The sequence below is a fragment of the Castor canadensis genome, chromosome 12 (genome assembly GCF_047511655.1).
Source record: "Castor canadensis chromosome 12, mCasCan1.hap1v2, whole genome shotgun sequence".
NCBI lineage: Eukaryota > Metazoa > Chordata > Mammalia > Rodentia > Castoridae > Castor > Castor canadensis.
In genome coordinates this window covers 81,636,106-81,655,262 of record NC_133397.1, presented here as the reverse complement: position 1 = coordinate 81,655,262, position 19,157 = coordinate 81,636,106, and the positions used below count along the sequence as shown (strand labels likewise).

General features: G+C 40.8%; 1 protein-coding gene across 1 annotated transcript in view; it reads right to left on the bottom strand.

The window, feature by feature from the left end:
• Window positions 1–19,157, bottom strand: part of Acoxl (acyl-CoA oxidase like) — a 353,884-nt gene that overhangs the window by 295,090 nt on the left and 39,637 nt on the right. The window contains exons 3-5 of the mRNA XM_074050254.1: window positions 12,831–12,914; window positions 4,219–4,305; window positions 3,801–3,899 (exon numbers count right to left, since the gene is read on the bottom strand). Of these exons, the coding sequence (XP_073906355.1) occupies window positions 3,801–3,899; window positions 4,219–4,305; window positions 12,831–12,914 (270 nt within the window). The remainder of the gene's footprint in view (window positions 1–3,800; window positions 3,900–4,218; window positions 4,306–12,830; window positions 12,915–19,157) is intronic.

Here is a 19,157-nt window from a genome sequence, read left to right as displayed (position 1 = left end):
TATGAAAGGAGGGAGCATCCAATGACCTGGGAACCTGGCAGGGTTGTTCCAGGGCCCACACCCTGTGTTTAATTGTCTTTACCCTATGGGCAGATCTCTTGGCTTTTGTGTCCTACACTGCTGCATGGGCCCTGGACATCCCCACATTCAGGATATGGGCCTTTGTTTAAACAGCAACCACCAACTAATAGGAGGCCAAAACCATGTGCTTGGGTTCAAGCTAGACTGATCGGTAACCTTGACCTATTCCCACCATTGCGCCACCATTTTCCTGGCCAATGAATTTAGTAAGTAAAGGTTCCCCCAAAAAAAGATTCATAACCTCATCCTATAAAACAGAAGCTCTGGTAAGTGAGTCCTCTATCTTATATGAAAAAGAATTTAGAATGTGCCATGCAGTTTATCTCCATAACATGGCCAGGATTCCAGCTCCAAACAGTCTGAAACCAACTCTGGCTCTAGTTGAGAAACAGGGAGACAATACAAGGTTTGTTTCAGACTCTGCTCAAAACCCAGTCTTCTTTTTCCTACTCTCCAGAAGTTGATACAAAAATCACAATAGAAATGCTGCCTTTCGTACCCTGGCTCTCCTCAGGGTTGCTCATCACATGGGTAACCCTTAAATCTCGTGCTAAGGAGGGACCAACCACACTGTCAACTCTGATGTACCTCTGATGCAGATGTACCTGCAGCACATCACAGAGCCCAGAGGAGATGCCAAAGAGCTGAACTGGACATTTAATTGAGTTGACAATATTGAAGATGTGGCTGAACTAAAGAAACAAGCTATTGATCACGTAGAGATTATCTCAGATTTCAGATTATAAAGTATATAGACTGTGCTTTCCCTCAGGCCAAGAAATACAGTTTTGTAGTCTAAGAAAACATTGTCTGACACATGTTTGTACGGAGAAACTTTTAACATGTGCAAGGGCTTTTCAGAATCGTACATACACAAGCTGAATCTTTTAAAGAGAAGTCTCTGGAGGCTGCCCTTGTCTTATCAGGCCAGCCAGGACTTCTCAAAGAGAGGAGGTATTTGAGGCTGGATGCAGTAAGAAACAACAACCTGTGTAGGAGGGAGAGGAAGGAGGGGAGCCAAGGAAATACAAGCCTGGCAGAGACAGCCTGGTGGGGCAGAAAAGAGAGCAAGAGGCCACAGGTCCCTGTACACATCTGATATACCCTGGGAAGGAGGTTTGTCACTTCTGGCAAGATGCTTGATGTGGAAAGTTTGCATCAGCCAAAATGCTAGAGTTAAAACTAAATCTAAATAACACACACCATGTGTGCGGGTTATAATTATTTATAGAAGGCCAGCAAAATGGTCAGTATTGCAAACACTAAAGAAAGAAACAAACGAACAAAAAAGGCTTTGGCCAGAGAGCTCATAACCTCATTTATTTTTGCTAGTTAGTAGAGAGTATAAAAATAAAACTGTCTACCTCTTAACTATCCATACCACTAGCTAACACCCTCATACACAAATAAAAACAAAGAAACCAACCCACAGAAATGAACTAGAAAAAAAAAAACTAAAAAAGATTTCATAGTTTTGGAGGGAAGGAAGGTTCATTTGATTTGCTTGAACATTTGAAAAGGGAAATGAACAAAGAACAAGAACTCAATGAAGGGGAAAATCCATTCCCTGCCATGTCAGTTCTCAGTGGTGTGAACCTATGGCAGGTTTGTTCTCTCCCCTACCCTCATGGGAGACACAGTGCTAACCAGAGTCTCCTCATCAACTCTGCAACTCCCCTGTCAGAAACTGGCAGCTGCTGAGATCTACCAGGTAACTAAATCATTTTATTCTGTTTGGGGAAAATGGGACCAACACAGGAAATTGTCTTGTGAAAAAAATAATTGTTAGAGGAAACAAATAAATAAGAATTGTGGATGGGTTTCCTCCCCTTAGCACTAATAATGGCAAGGTGGCCTCAATATCATAGCTTGGGAAAGGAAAAAATTTGGCCAGCCAAAACCCAAAAAGATGTAAGGTAAATAAACCATCACTGGTAGGGAAGTCACACTGTTAAGGGCAGTTCCACTTGAACCTAATTCTCACTCATTAACTGCATAGTTATCGTCAGCTTCCTAATCTTTGTGAGCCTCAGTTTTTCCATCTGTAAAACAGGGACAGCACTATCTTTTATATGAGAATGGAATATTTGATATAAAGTTACATGTAGTGTGCTTAACTGGGTGTCTAGTACATATGTACTCATTTAACAGGAACCACTTAATGTCATGGTTAAGGGCTCAATGCTGGGAAGAAATACACAGCACCACACAGCAGACATTAGACACAAGGCATGACATGCAGTGAGTGTTCAGGGAATGGTGGTGCTTATTCTTGTTCTTACTATGACCTTGAACATCATTGGCTACTATAGAGAATTAACATTGGGGCAGAGGAAAAGCAGGACACCCTGCTTTTTTTTTTCCTCTGAATTTATCATTCTAAATACTGACCATCTCCAACTAGCATACATGAGTCAAGAAAACCTACTGTTAAAAATTCAGATTCTAAAGGGCAAACCCAATGAAAGTGAAGAATAGTCTGAGAACACCCTCTATGCAATGCCTGTACCCAAACTTCATACAGTACATCCCTATGCACATAAGTTTACCAAGATTCATTTCCAGAAAGAACCTCAAATTTTACTTATCCCTTTGTAGTTCTTAAGAATGCCTTATATCAAATAAAAAACTATAAAGGAGAATGAAATAAGTAAATAGTCGCTCTCTTTATTCAATGGGTAATAGTTGCCTAAGAGATCACAGACAGGAAGCTACAAAGCAGAGTTCTTACACTGTAGGTTGTGGCTCCTTATGGAGAGAGATGACGATTTAAAGAATCTTTTGGGGGACAGAGGTGTACTAATGATTGACCCCAAGGCCTTGAGCTTGCTAGGCAAATACTCTACCACTTGAACCACACCTCCAGACTAATTTAGAATATCTTGACCAACATATTTATTTAATTAGTAAGGGAGGAAAAGGAAGAATAACAAAGAGAAGTAAAAGAAAGGAATAAGAGAAAGAAATGGGAAGGAAAATAGCAGAGCTCATCACATGTAGTGAAAGGTAAAAAGGTAAGACTGTTTTGTGAAGCCTTTGTTTGAGTTGCCATGTAAAATCTTAGTACAAGTCATGGTTAAGAACACTGTGTAACATGGATGGCCCCTAGATCCATGAGTTCCACATCCCCAGATTTAAATAACTGAACATCTACAGACATTTTTATTATCATTGTTCCTAAAAAATACAGTTTAACAACTATTCAAATGGACTTTACATGTATTAGCTATATAAGCAATCTAGGGATGATTTAAAGTATACAGGCAGATAGATGTGCAAAGGTTCTATGCAAATACCATTTTATATAAGAGACTTAAGTATCCATGGTGGTTTCTGAAACCAATCCCCCATGGATACTGAGGGACAACTGTGCCAATAGGAAGGACTTGGCTCCTAATAAGGAAGCCTCAGCTCTGGGAGTGCTGCCATACGCAATAAAGAGTGCCAACAATGACATTTCCTCCAGTCCTTTACCTACTACTGTTAGGAAGGACAACCAATGGCACCAGTGCTGCTCTCACGGAACTGTTACCAGTATACTGGAAGTGCTATGTAACCATTGGCTAAACTTATGCCCACCTCTTAGATGACCAGCTTGAATCTGAGCTCCTTGGCCAGAGAGCACATGCAGAGGGTATAAAGCCGGGCTCAGAAAGAAAGAGAAACACTCTGGTCTATACAGCTCACCTGCTGCCTAAACCATGAAACGGGATCCTCACCTGAGCTGCAAGGTCAAAAGTGGCTTCCGTCTGGATCCCTCTCACGTTGCTTCCATGGCCCCTCCCAGTCATTGCAAACATCCCAGTGTATTTCTGCTCCTACTAGAAGAGAGTTAACTGGTCAGATAGTGTGTGACTGCAGTCCTCTCAGATCACTGAGAATGGTGGTGAGAAAGGGAAAGGCTGTTGGAGATAATTATAAAAATTCAGTCTGATAATACCTAATATGTGCTTAAGAGTAGGACAGACTCAACACAACATTTAAAAGATAGTCTTGAAATTCTCACTTGGAACAAGATTTTTTATCTGATTTTCTTCAAACACACACACACACACACACACACACACACACACACACACACACACAACTACCACAAATCCCTGTTGAAGAATCTATCTATTAAAGTATATGCCATACCTGGAGTGGTTGCAACCACTTGGTAACATGTCCGGGACTTCCAAGATTCCTGATTGTACCAGCAAATAGCCAATAAATCACTCCACACTAGAAACAAGGACAATGTAAGCCATTATTAGCACCAGTCAACAGTATTACAACAGTTAAACACACTGGCTACTTTACAGCTCCTTCCTGTGAAGTTTCAGCTCCTTGAACTTTAACAGGTCCTGAAAGTGACAATTTTCCATGCTTCTCCTCTTCACTGCCTGGCAAACTCTAGTTGTTCTCTGAAGACATAGCTCAAGGGTCCCTTTCTTAGAGAGACCACTCCAACTCCACAGAGAGTCAGTCTTCCATCCTCAGGACTGCCCAGTCCACACCATCAAATGACTCTCTGAACTTGTCTTCTGAAGACCTAGCTTAGTGCTGTTGTGTAGAAGACAGGCAACCAAGTGTTGGTGTGATAATCTGAGACTGATGATAACTGCAGAGGTGAGTCTTGCTATGATGGACAATCAGCAAACAGGGAAGGATAAGGGGAGAGGTGGTGCAGGTAAGCAGCCTGCTAGTGACTGACTGAGATCTTGGACAAATGACAAAGATCCTCAGTTGCCTCAACCAACAAATGGAGTGAATACTGAGCACATCTATTTACTGAGTTCCACACATACGAGCTCATGATACTTACAACAAGCCTATGAGAAAAACATTGTCAAGCTCACTGACAGATGAGAATGCTGAGGTCCAGAGATGGAAGCCACTTGACCAAGGCCACACCTTGAGAAAGAGGAACGGGCTGAGCTACTTAATGCCTTCTAATGCTTCATAAGTTTACCACAAGGATTCAATGAGAGCCAACTGCCAAACATTTTTGCCTGGTCTTTTGTAAATCCTGGAAAAAGTGTTGCTGACAAGGAAGAAAAGGGAGAACAGAGGGAAACCAAAGAAAAAGATGAAGGAGGAGGAGGAAGAGGAAAAGGAAAGGAAGAAATGGGAAGGAGGAAGAAGAGGAGCAAGAAAGGAGGAGAAAGAAGAGGCATTTAGAATAGGGCCACTTGGAAGAAACACAGGCAACTGATTGCAAAAACAGAAGAACTCAAGTATACGGACATCTGCTGATCTACAGGTCTACATTCCTTCTTCCTCCTAGCCACACAACCCCAATTATCTTCTAGGGAGTTCTCCCTCCCTAGAATGAGTCCAAGTGGTTTGTGGATAATGTTGACACCACCTCCAGCTTTAGAATGAATCTGTGACCCACCCCCTGACCTCAAAAATGATTTTAGGTATGGACCTGTGACCTGGATGGGTCCATTCTGAGTGACTGCCAGGACAAATGGGTGGCCGCTGAGGAAGTGACGCTCTCATTTTTTGGTGCAGTGGAACCTGGAGGGACAGAAGCCTGGAGCTGCTGACAGCCATTATCAGCATGAGCTGGTGGGTGAAGCTAACATATGGGGGATGGGGTGAGAGGGGTCGAGTCCCCACACCCACATCTGAAGCCCACACCCTGAACTTTTTAATTGTGGCAATAAATGCCCTTTTTTGCTCAGACAAGTTTATACTGCACTTTTTTCTGGAATCACTGGCAATTGAGGGAGCCTCGTGTACCCCACATGTATGATCAACCTAGCATTAACTTCATAAAACGACATTTGATCAACTCTGTCAGTTCTGATCACCTAAACTACATGAGAACAAGCAAATTTCACGAATCACATGTAACACTGGAAGTGCTTTTCACTGGAGAATCCTAAAGTATCCTGGCGAGATGGTTAATACCCTGACTACTCAGCACTTCTCTCAGAAATCACTGAGGGCACTACAAATTGCATTACTAATTCCAGCATGGGAAAATGGAATCAGTCCAGAAAGTATGTGTTTTTCCTCTAAACCATCCTGAAAGTCAAGTTTTAAAAAACATTTTGCTTGAACTAAAACGAGTTGAATTTTCTACCTCTAAATCTCTGGCTGGTGGCTAATGCATCCTTTACAATAAATTCCTTTCTAGCTTTTAAATCCTTTCCTCCTTTTTTAGGAAGGAGGGGGGAAAATCTGGAGTGTTTCATCTGCATTTTGAAAGCTTCCATTCACTAGATATATTAGTAGGAGCCTGGGGCTGGATGAGTGAGCTTGTCAGTTTACAGGAAAATGTACCAGTTAAGAGAGGTGGCATCTGTGTGACCCCAATTCACACAATTCTTAAAATGTGAGGATTTTCCCTTACAAAAGCCACATCCTCAGAATGACAGGTAATCTGACCCAGTGGGGCCAAGTGCAAAGGGATTTCCTGGGGTTTCTAGGCAGGTGACATCTGGCCTGACATGCTTCCAGCAGGTGAATCCTGGGAGGGGCATGGCACCAGTCCAGACAGAAAACGGAATCAGGTAGGTAGTGATGGTGACAGCTCAGACTGCAGTAGTCAACAGAGGGCAGTGGAGGAATCCAGGACAGAGTCTAGGGACCTAACTGATGGGTTGGATTTGGGAAGAGAAGGAAAGCGACTCCAGGAGACACCTGGTCTTTAACCTGAGTCACCAAGTGATCAGAGGTTCATCAATTGCAGTGAGGCAGCTTGGAGGAAGTGCCAGGAAGAATTGGAAGGAAACAGGAGTAGATACTGAGACTAGCAAGAAAGGGGCATCCACCCAAAGGGGCATCCCCCCAAAGTGTCCTCCTGAAAGGGTAGTGTTTCCACTGCTATCATCACTACCCTGTGTCCAACTCCCAGCTGACCTCAGAAGACAGGACTCTGAGAGGTCCATTCACTCTGACACTCTGACACACTGGGAAAAGAAAGTAAAAGGGGAACACTGAATGAAAACCCTAACTTCAAACATGTGCCCAACTTGAATTGTTTGTTTAAGAATCCACCTCTCTCCTTTCTCACAATCCAGAGAAGAAAAAGGACAGCTGCAATATTGGGAGTATGAGGTAATGACCACAGTGTGCCCAGCAAGGGCAGGCAGTAGCTTCTGGAAGCCATAGCTGAAGATACCTAAGGGCTAGGAGCTGCCATCAGGACAAGCCAAAGGGGCCAAAAGATGAGCCTCAACAGAGCCTCTTAACATCCAAAAGGTACCCAGAAGGCAAGTTTGGTCAACTAAAGAAGGAATGTGCCAGGCAGTTTCACCTTAATTCACTAACAAATCCACTACCCAGAAGGCTGTTGAGAAGGGCTCATGGCCACATCTCAGGGGCTTCCAGTTACCACCACTTACCAAGCTCTTGCTACATGCCAAGTGGGTTATGAAGTTCCCCTTAGGCATTATCAATTTAAATATATACATGGCTTATGAATGAACATTAGAAGTGCCATCTTTACAGAAGAGAAAACTAAGGTCCATATATAGGAGGGAGCATGCCAGTACCATAACTAGAAGTTCTAGAGACAGAAAGTGAGCCCACACTGTTCTATACAAGGAACCATTGTTCTGCAGCAATGAATCATTGAGGTCCTTCACAAATGCAGGAACCCTGCCAGTGCTGCTGCTGTGATCAGCCAGGTGCTTCCTACACAGCAGCCCAGCAGAGATCTCCCAGGGTCTTTTCATCCCAAGAGCAAAAGGGAGACATTGAGGCACTGGAAGTGTTTTGTTGTTGTTGTTGTTTTCTTGAGACAATAGTGGCCCCAGAAAGGATAGAGTATAGATTGAATTCTGCTCCCCCTTCCCCAGTTTATGTTTTGAAGCCCTAACTTCCAATGTGATGGTATTTGGAGATGGGGCCTTTGGGAGGTAATTGGGGTTAGATGACATCTAACCCATGTGTGGGGTTAGTGTTCTTATGCACCTCTCGCTACAATGTGAGAACATAGCAAGAAGGTGGCCATCTACACACGAGGAAAGAAAGCCCTCACCAAGACCCAACCATGCCAGCACCCTGAATTTGAACTTTTCAGCCTCCAGAAATGTTGGAAATTGAACTTCTGATGTTTAAGCCCTGTATCCGTAGTATTTTGATGGGGCAGCCCAGCAGACAAAGACAGATAGTTGATTATTCAAGTAAGAAAAAGGGAAAGGCACTGTTGTGAAGAAGAAGGGAAGGAAGCATGTTTAATTTCTCTTGGCCTCCACGTCCTTCCACGTTGCATCTATGTTTTTGGCAGAAACCTTGGGCTGGGTCCCAAGCTAGAAAGGGAATTCAAAGTCCCCAGTGAAGAAAGTTCTTTTCCAAGCACCTCTTCATTGTTCCCACCCCATCACTGTGGGCAACTCTTAAGAGTCAGCCCCAGACCTGCCAACACTTGGCTGCCTGAGTACAACCATGTTTGTTGAGAGCACTCAGAAACATGGAGCCTCTAGAGGGACACAGACTTGGAAGGAGAGATAAAAGAGGCTCAGGCCGGGGGTAAAGATGACTTTCATGACTTGATGCAGACGCCCTTCTTTAGGAGGACAGCCAGCTCATGCTGGAACTCAGGCAGGAGCCACCAGTGGCTTTGGGACTGGTGGGGAGATCTGGAGATCCCCTGACCCACCCAGAGCTTATAGAATCTGTTCCCAGGGGCATGACTGTCTACCACTCACAGAAAAATTTGAGGCTGGACTTGGCACAATGCATGAGTTTCTCCAACTGTCTAGAATTTCCAAGCTCAGGAAGAAGTCTCCCACAATGACTGATGTGTGAGGAAGCAAAGTCAATTATTTTAGATTAAGGGTTTTTTCATTGTGGTAAAAAATATATACACCATAAAGTTTGCCATTTTAACCATTTTTAAGTGTACAGCACAGTGGTATTAAGTACATTTGCAATGTTATACAACCACCACCTCTAAAAACTTTCTCATTGTCTCAAACAGAAACTCTGCACCTGTATAGCAATAACTCCCATTCTCCCCTCCCCCAGCCTTCTAATCTGCCTTCTGTCTCTGAATCTGCTTATTTTATATATTTCATATAGATGTGTGCAAACAGCATTTATCCTTTTGTGCCTGGCTTATTTCACTTACCATAATGTCCTCAAGGTTCATTCATGTATAGCATGTATTAGAATTTCATTCCTTTTTATGGCTGAATAATAGTCCATTGTGTTCATTCACTACATATTTGGGGAGGGAGTACTGCAGTTTGAACTCAGGACCTTGTGCTTTCCAGACAGGTGCTGTACCACTTGAACCACACCTTCAGTCCTTTTTGCTTTAGTTATTTTTCAGATGAGGCCTCACTTTTTCCCAGGGCCAGCCTTGGACCATGATTCTCTTCCCTATGCCTCCCACCATATCTGGGATCACAAATATATGCCACTTGTTTATTGAAATGGGGTCTCACCAACTTTTTGCCTGGGCTGGTCTTGAACTGTGATCCTCTCAATCTCTACTCCCAAGTAGCTGGGATTACATGGGTTTGACAACCTATATACTACATATTTTTGTCCATTCATCTATTGATTTGTTTCTACCTATAGGTATTATGAATAATGCTGCAATAAATACTGGTGTGCAAGTATTTATGGAGGACCTGTTTTCAATTCTTTGGGATATACTCTTAATTAGTGGAACTGCTGGGTCATATGATAATTCTATATTCTATGCTTACCTTTTAAGGAACCCCATACTGCTTTTATCCTATGTATTCATTTAATACTCATTTGTTGACACCTATTATGTATCAAGAATGTAAAGACAATTAGTCTTCAAGAAGTTTGCCCCAGCCAGGCATGATGACTTATGCCTGTAATCAAAGCTACTCAGGAGGCCGAGATCAAGAGGACTGTGGTTCAAGGGCAGCCCAGGCAAACAATTAGTGAGACCCCATCTCAACCAATAAAAAGCTAGAAGTGGCAAGAGGAGTCTAAAAATAGGCCAAAAAAAAAAAAGAAGAAGAAGAAGGCCACTGTGGCAGCAAGGGTGACCAGAGCAGGATCATGGGATTGGAGGGTTCTTCTAAAGAACAGTGGGAAGGGCTTTTAAACAAAAGAGTGATGTGACCGAAGAAGCACTCTAAAAAACTAGTTCTTTAAATCTAATCATATTCCCTCTAGGATACTAAGGAGCAATTTAAAAAAAAATAAAATTATACTATAAATAATTTAAAACAAAATGGACAAGTAGACTGAACTCAATAGTGTCCAGTTCCTGGTCCATTTTGCATCATCTCCCCCAACCATCATAATCCACTTTCCTTTCCTACACCCCAGATTACATTGAAGTTTATCCCAAATATTATATCATTTCATCACTACACATTTCCTACACATCTATAAAAGACAAAGACTATTTTAAACATAACTCTAAAACCATTATACAACTTAAAAATACAATAGGAATTATCTAGTACTGCCAAAAGTTCACTGTTGAAATTTTCCCAGCTGACAGGTGATTTTTCTTTAGTTTGCTGTTTGAACCAGGATCTAAATAAGAACCCCGCATTAAAATGCTCCTTACATCTGCTTTAAACAGTAGATCACCCCTCCATTCATTCAAACATTCCCTGTAAAATTCTGTCCACTAGGCTTGGTGTAAGAACTTGGAGACCTGAAGAGAGGGTTCCCCACCCAGAGAACTACCATACCCTGAGAAGATATCACATGATCACAACCCACCAAAGCCTTGCTAAAGAGAAAACACCTGGGAACAGAAGGGTAGGAAACATGGTAACAGCAGAAACTGGGGATCATGAGTCTGGACCAGGATCCTCCAGTGTTTCTGAGACAGGGATCTATTTGTTACATCTTAGTTGACTGTCCTTCTCTCTGGAAGACACAGCCAACCTATCTGACTAAAATCACAGGGAAACTGGTCTCCCCAAAAGAACTGATGGTGGAAGCCCTCCTCACAGGATGATACTCACAGATTTAATTCTTACTCGTAGAAAACATCTACCCAGAACAGAATTAAATGCATCCTGGACTCACCACCAAATGACCTGGCTTCCTGCTACATCATTCTGTCTGCATGTTCTAGGTATAGTTTCTCCTCTTTGAAGACATCAGGATCCAATATTTGGATATGGGACTTGTTTTCAGAACCAGTGTTGACCAGGGAAGGAAGGGAGGGCCCAACGATTCCCTGGTGCTAGGAGACTTAAAGTGCTATAAGGGGCAGTGGCAGTCACAGCCACCTGAGCTATTCCATTCACCAGCCTTAGTGAGCTAGGACACACAAAGCAAGACCACAATGAGGTACCATTTTATACACCTTCGGTTGGCAAAAATGAGAAGTCTAGGAATTCCAAGTGTGGAAGACAATACATATCCATGGAATCTGATTACATGCTATTGATGGGAATGTGAATTGATACAATATCATTGCAGAATAGACTGACTACGTTTTAACATGAAGCATCCATGTATCCTACAACTAGTAATTCCATTCCTTACCAACCATGTTCAACATCAGATATTGATAAGAGTATTCAAAGCAGCATTTTTCATATTATCAAATCCTGGAAACAACATGAGGAAATGAATGAACAAATTCTATGGTATATTCACACAAAGGAATATTATGCAGAAATCAAAATGAATCAACTTCCATGTCTATATTATTCTCAAAATGATAAAACTGATAAGACAGAGAAGAGATTAGTGTTCGCCAAAGGACAGAGGTGAGGTGGAAGCTGGATGCAACTCTAAAGGGGTGGCAACATGAAGATTATTTATAATGATGGATTAGTTCAGTGTCTTGATTGTGGAGTGATTGCTGAATCTATATATGGGGCCAAACTGCACAAAACTACATGCACACGCATATACACACAGCTGAATACATGTTAAAAAAAAAGTGAAATCTGAACACACAATATACACCTGTTAAAAATGAGTAAAATATAAATAAGGTCTATATCCTGGCTTAACAGGGCTTTACCAATGTCAATTTCCTGTTTTTATATTGCATCACAGCTATACACCATTGGGGAAGACTGGATGAAGTGTTCACATGACTCTATATACCATTTTTGTAACTTTCTGTGTGCATTACTATTTCAAAATAAAAGTTTTTAATTTTCAAAATAAAGTTTTGAATTTTTGGAAGGGCAGTAAAGGGGTTTGAACTCAGGCTTCAGTGCTCATAAGGCAGACACTCTCCCACCTGAGCCATACCTTCAGTCCTTATTCTCTGGTGTTTTGGAGATGGAGTCTCGCTTTTTGCCCAGGCTGGCCTGGACCACAATCCTCCTATTTTATGCTACCTGCCATCACTGAGATGACTGGTGTGCACCACCACACCCAGCTTTTTTCCATTGAGATGGGGTCTCACAACATTTTTACCCTGGGCTGGCCTGGAACAGTAATCCTCTGAATCTCAGCCTCCCAAGTAGCTAGGATTACTGCTGCCAGGTTTAAAGAACATAGCGAATTGCGACAGTATAGATCAATCTTAGCAATGATATATAAGTAAAGAAAGTAAGTCACAAATGATTGAAAGTTTTTATAAAATTAAAATAAATGAAAACAATCAATTGAGACAAATGCAATAGAAACTGCAAGAGAAGAAAAGCAAAGAAAATATGAAATCAGGACTGTGTATAATGGTGAAAGGGAAGGCAGGGGGATGTGTCATGAGGTGTGCCATTTTGCAGACACTTGCTCCAATAAATAGACTGAGAGCCCCCAGGAGTATCATTTCACTTCTTGCCATGCAAAGCAATCATGAGTTCTGGAAGGGTGGGGTGCCCAGAGCTTCTCACCTTCACACTTGTAGCCATGTCTGCTATGGAGAGCACTTCTCCTATGACAAGGCTTCGGCTGACAAAATTCTTTGTTTTCTCTGCCTAAAAACAGGACAGATACAATGTCAAGCTCTCCTGTAGTTTTGTGACCTTTGAAATCCAGATTTTCAAATAATTCATTTGTGTTACTTTTACAATAAAAGCAGTTTTTAAGTTAAGAAATTATCCCATGACTCCACTGAGGTAAATGTTTCATGTTTTTTCATTGTAACATTTTAGTCTCTGACCACTTATATGTGGTGTTTACAGACTCTTTTCTTATACAATAGAAGGCTGAATGCTCCCACATGCAGGCAGCCTGGTGACAGATGCCCCTCAGACCTTGCTTGGTCTTAACCAAGCTTGTGCCCTGCCCCTACACCCCCAGAATTCATTCCCACTGCAGGCTGGTGAGTCCCAAGATTCTGTTCAGCTTCTCTGATAAGTGTTCACACAATAATACTGACATGAAAAGAAAGAATGGGAAAGGCTCAGGAACATTCTAGACACAAGAAAAGCAGTATTCTTCACTTTCCATCCTAGCTATAGGCATCTCTGAGTTTTAATGATTTAAAAACCATGAGATCATGGTCATCCTTTATTGCTTGATTCTCTCTCACTGTACAAAACATCAACAAATTCCAAAGCTAGATGAGCACACTCTTTTCCACCAGTGAGAAATGACAGAGGGACAAGACACTGTCGTTTCATTATAAAAAGTCAGAGGCAGCCAACATTTCCTGAGAAAGTGGTGGTCGCTTGAGTGGACAAATTTTGATTGTTCACTGTTGGAATTAATGCTAGCTGTCCTCATTGAAAACTGGTGATTATTGCCCATATGTGCATATGTATACACATGTGCACGCATGTGTCTGCACATACGTGTTTGTGGATCCATGTGTGTATGCGTGTACATGCCTATCCATGTATACCTTGCGTGTATGCTATGTGTGTATGCGTATGTGCTTGTGCATATATATATATATGTGTGGATGTATGTATATACATATTGCATATGTGTGTGCACATGTGTCTCTGTGTCCATATGTGCATGCGTGTGTGCACTGCCCCATCAGCAGCAGGATGATAACCAAACCTCCTTGGATGATTCTCAGATTCCACATTGGCTTAAGCTTTTTCCCCAAACACAATCCATATTTTCCCCTCCTGTACATTTTTACAATGTTTCTCTCAAGCATTATTAATTTTATAAAACAGCAGACTGTCAAGACTTATGACTTGCATCATGGCTCCATCCCAATGCATCTTGTATTGATTATTTCCTAAAATATCTCCAGGCTGGAGCATAAACCATTGCATGGCTCCAGCTTGGGCTTACACTGGAGAGTCAGTCACCAGCAAATAATAAAAAACAACTGTAGCAGATATCTACAGACTATTTGAGAAAACAAGTGTCCTGTATTGCACAAATCTTTACAACAACCTTGGCCCCACATAAGAGATAGAAAAGTCCAGGCTCAGGTTGGTCAAGTGACTTGTCCAACCAGAATCACTTGGTAAGTGGCAGAGCAAGGGTCAGAAATCAGATCTTCAGGTTCATTATCTGGATGCCTCACCACCATCCTTCATTGCCCCTCTTTGCTAAGGACTCTGGGTGGTCCTGCCTTTATTGCTGATCTGCTCCTATTTTGTATCACAGCCTTGTCCCCAGAGAGTACCTAACATCAACCCTGTCAAGGTGTCCCCAGGTCATCTTGCAGAGAATCACTATGTCTGCAATCATCACAACAAACTTTTCCTTGCCTGAAACCAATCACTGTGCTTTAACTAAACCCATCAGGGATACATAAATCCCTCAGAATTTCCAACTGCTCATGGTTTTCTTCATATTTCATTTTTTTAATGTATATTATCAATGCAGGAGTATAATTTTGTCATTAATAGCATCCAACTGTGGTCATTTTTATGAGATTGGAATAAATTGCAAGCACATTTGTTGAATTTATCCATCTTAGAGCATGACAGATTGTTTATGATTATTATTTCCCCAGTCTCTGCACGAGACAGCAATATTTGCTATTAGATCTGATGAGAAATACCAATGAGTTTGCCATTCACTGATGTTGACTTTAGCATGCATTTGGACTGGTGTGTTTTCAAGATGTCAAACCAAAATTCCAAAACTGAAGCTAGGCTAAATTTGATTGACTGCCTTTCTGGCATATACTTCTAATGTCTTCTACATACATAAATTCTTTCTTCCTTCATTTCTGATTGGCTAATTGTTCTTAGTTAAGGAATATTGAATAGTGACAAGTTTCTCCTCTCATTGAATCAGTAGCACTAACTGAAATGTCTATACTGATCATAGTATGTCAACAATTGACGTGGTCTTTTCCACAAATGTTTTTGCAGTATTTCTACTGTATGAATAGTTGCCTTCATTTACATTTGAAATATTCCAACCAAACTCAATCTCCATATCATCAAGTAAGTTTGCAGTCATGTTAAATGATAATGACCCATAAATGCATGGAGAATATATTTGAACTTTTATTTTATCCTAAATTTCACCCCATGCTATTTATACTTCTGCTTTAAAAATTCAGTCACAAAAAGAAGGCAGATAATTTTTCTTAAAATTCTCCCCTTTACAGCACTTGATGTAGCAGACCTCTGAGATGTAATATTCTGTTACAAATTCTACAAAAGTTTTTGGCCATATAAACTCAGATGTTTCTAAAAGACATATTTCCTCAGTGAAAATCAACCTTATTCAGAATTGGTTGGGAGTGTATGGTCCTCTGAAAGTGGTCACACAGACCATTTTTCTCTCCATGGCCTGGGTCAGGTGTCCAGACAAGGATCCTGAGCAGAAGACGTTCCTTATGTTCATTTTCTAAAATGAATCCCCAAATTGGCATACTTCTTCGTCTACCTTCTTCTTTTTTTTTTTTTAACGGGTATTTGTTTTGAATTTTTTTATTTATTCATTTATTCATATGTGCATACATTGTTTGGGCCATTTCTCCCCCTTGCCCCCCGTGCCCTCCCTCTCTCCCCCCCCACCCCCTTGCTTCCAGGCAAAACCTGTTCTGCCCTTTTCTCCAATTTTCTTGGAGAAGACATAAGCAATAATAAGAAAGACATAGCGTTTTTCCTAGTTGAGATAAGGATAGCTATACAGAGAGATTCCTAGCATTGCTTCCATGCACAAGTGTATTACAACCCATTGACCATATTGACCTCTGTCATTTTAAGGTTATTGTATTACCTCCTCTGCAGTGGGGATATCAAACACTTTCAAGTTTTGGGTTTCCTACCTATCACATTCCTCCCCTTAGCATGTGACCCAAGTTCAACAACATTGCTGCATTGCCTTAGATCTAAAGTCCGCATATGAGGGAGAACATACAATTTTTTGGTCTTCTGAGCCTGGCAAACCTCGCTCAGGATAATGTTCTCCAGTTTCATCCATTTACTTGTGAATGATAAGATTTCATTCTTCTTCATGGCTGAGTAAAACTCCATTGTGTATAAATACCACATTTTCTTAATCCATTTGTCAGTAGTAAGGTATCTTGGCTGTTTCCAGAACTGGGCTATTGTGAATAGTGCTGCAATAAACATGGGTGTGCAGGTGCCTCTGGAGTAACCTGAGTCGCATTCCTTTGGGTATATCCCTAGGAGTGGGATTGCTGGATCATATGGCAAATCTATGTTCAGATTTTTAAGAAGCCTCCATATTGTTTTCCAGAGTGGTTGTACTAGCTTGCATTCCCACCAGCAGTGTACGAGGGTTCCTTTTTCCCCACATCCTAACTAACACTTGTTGTTGGTGATATTTTTGATGATAGCTATTCTAACAGAAGTGAGGTGGAATCTTAGTATGGTTTTAATTTGCATTTCCTTTATGGCCAGAGATGGTGAGCATTTTTTCATGTGTTTTTTGGCCATTTGAATTTCTTCTTTTGAGAAAGTTCCATTTAGTTCAGTTGCCCATTTCTTTATTGGTTCATTGATTTGGGGAGAGTTTAGTTTTTTGAGTTCCCTGTATATTCTGGTTATCAGTCCTTTGTCTGATGTATAGCTAGCAAATATTTCTCCCACTCAGTGGGTGGTCTTTTCAGTTTAGAGACCATTTCTTTTGTTGTGCAGAAGCTTTTTAATTTTATGTAGTCCCATTTGTCCATCCTTTCTCTTAGTTGCTGAGCTGCTGAGGTTCTATGGAGGAAGTCCTTGCCTATACCTATTGCTTCCAGAGTATTCCCTGCTGTCTCCTGACTTCAGAGTTTCGGGTCTGATATTAAAGTCCTTAATCCATTTTGTGTTGATACTAGGACAGGGTGATAAACATGAATCTAGTTTCAGTTTTTTGCAGATGGATAACCACTTTTCCCAGCAACATTTGTTGAAGAGGCTGTCTTTTCTCCATCATATGTTTTTGGCGCCTTTGTCAAAAATAAGGTGGGCATAGCTGTGTGGATTCATATCTGGGTCCTCTATTCTGTTCCACTGGCCTTCATGTCTGTTTTTGTGCCAGTATCATGCTGTTCTTATTGCTACTGCTTTGTAATATAGTTGGGTCAGGTATTGTGATGCCTCCAGCATGCTCTTTTTTGCTGAGTATTGCCTTGACTATTCGCAGTCTCTTGTGTTTCCAAATGAACTTTAGGCTAGATTTTTCAATCTCTGTGATGAATGTCATTGGGATTTTGATGGGAATTGCATTAAACATGTAGATTGCTTTTAGTAGTATAGCCATTTTTACTATGTTGATTCTACCAATCCATGAGTATGGGAGATCTCTCCACCTTCTGTAGTCTTTCTCGATCTTTCTTCAGGGGTTTGTAGTTCTCCTTGTAGAGTTCATTCACAACCTTTGTTAAGTTTATTCCTAAGTATTTGATTTTTTTGAGGCTATTGTAAATGGAATTGCTTCATATTCTTTCTCAATTTGTTCAATGTTGGTGTATGGAAAAGGTAATGATTTTTGTAAGTTGACTTTGTATTCTGCCACCTTGCTGTAGCTGTTTATGGTGTCTAGGAGTTTTGGGGTAGAGTTTTTTGGGTCTTTAAGATATAGGTTCATGTCGTCTGCAAATAGGGATATTTTGACAGTTTCTTTACCTATTTATATTCCTTTTATTCCTTCTTCTTGCCTAATTACTCTGGCTAGGAATTCCAGTACTATGTTGAATAGGAGTGGGGATAGTGGGCACCCTTGTTTCGTTCCTGATTTTAGGGGAAATGGTTTCGGTTTTTCTCCATTAAGTATGATGTTGGCTATAGGTTTGTCATATACAGCCTTTATAATGTTGAGGTACATTCCTTCTCTTCTAGTTTTCTTAGAGCTTTTATCATGAAGTGGTGTTGGATCGTCTCAAAGGCTTTTTCTGCATCTATTGAGATGATTCACCACTTGGTCATGGTGAATGATCTTTCTGATATGTTGTTGGATTCAGTTTGCCATTATTTTATTGAGGATTTTTGCATCGATGTTCATTAAGGAGATTGGCTGGCCTATAGTTCTCCTTTTTGGAGGTGTCTTTGTCTGTTTTGGGATGAGTGTAATACTAGCTTCATAAAATAAGTTAGTCAGTGTTCCTTCCCTTTCTATTTCATGGAAAAGTTTAAGGAGAGTTGCTATTAGTTCTTCTTTAAAGGTCTGATAGAATTCAGCAGAGAACCCATCAGGTCCTGGACTTTTCTTTTTTGGGGGACTCTTTATTGCTGCTTCAATTTCATTTTGTGTTATAGATCTGTTCAGGTGATTAATAATCTCTTGGTTCAATTTTGGATGATCATAAGTATCTAGAAATTTGTCCATTTCTTCAAGATTTTCAAATTCATTGGAATATAGGTTCTCAAAGTAGTCTCTGATGATTTCCTGGATTTCCATGGTGTTTGTTGTTATCTCCCCTTTTGCCTTTCTGATTTTACTGATTTGGGTTTTTTCTCTCCTCATTTTAGTCAGGTTTGCCAGGGGTCTGTCAATCTTGTTTATTTTTGCAAAGTACCAGTTTTTTGTTTCGTTGATTCTTTGTATGGTTTTTGTTGCTGTTGTTTCTAGTTCATTAATTTCAGCCCTTATTTTTATTACTTCTTTCCTTCTGCTTGTTTTGGGATTTACTTGTTCTTGTTTTTCTAGGAGTTTGAGATGTAGCATTAGGTCATTGATTTGAGATCTTTCTGTCCTTTTAATATATGCACTCATGGCTATAAACTTTCCTCTTAAGACTGCCTTTGCTGTGTCCCATAGGTTCTGGTACGTCATGTTTTCATTTTCATTAACTTCCAGGAACCTTTTAATTTCCTCTTTTATTTCATCAATGACCCATTGAT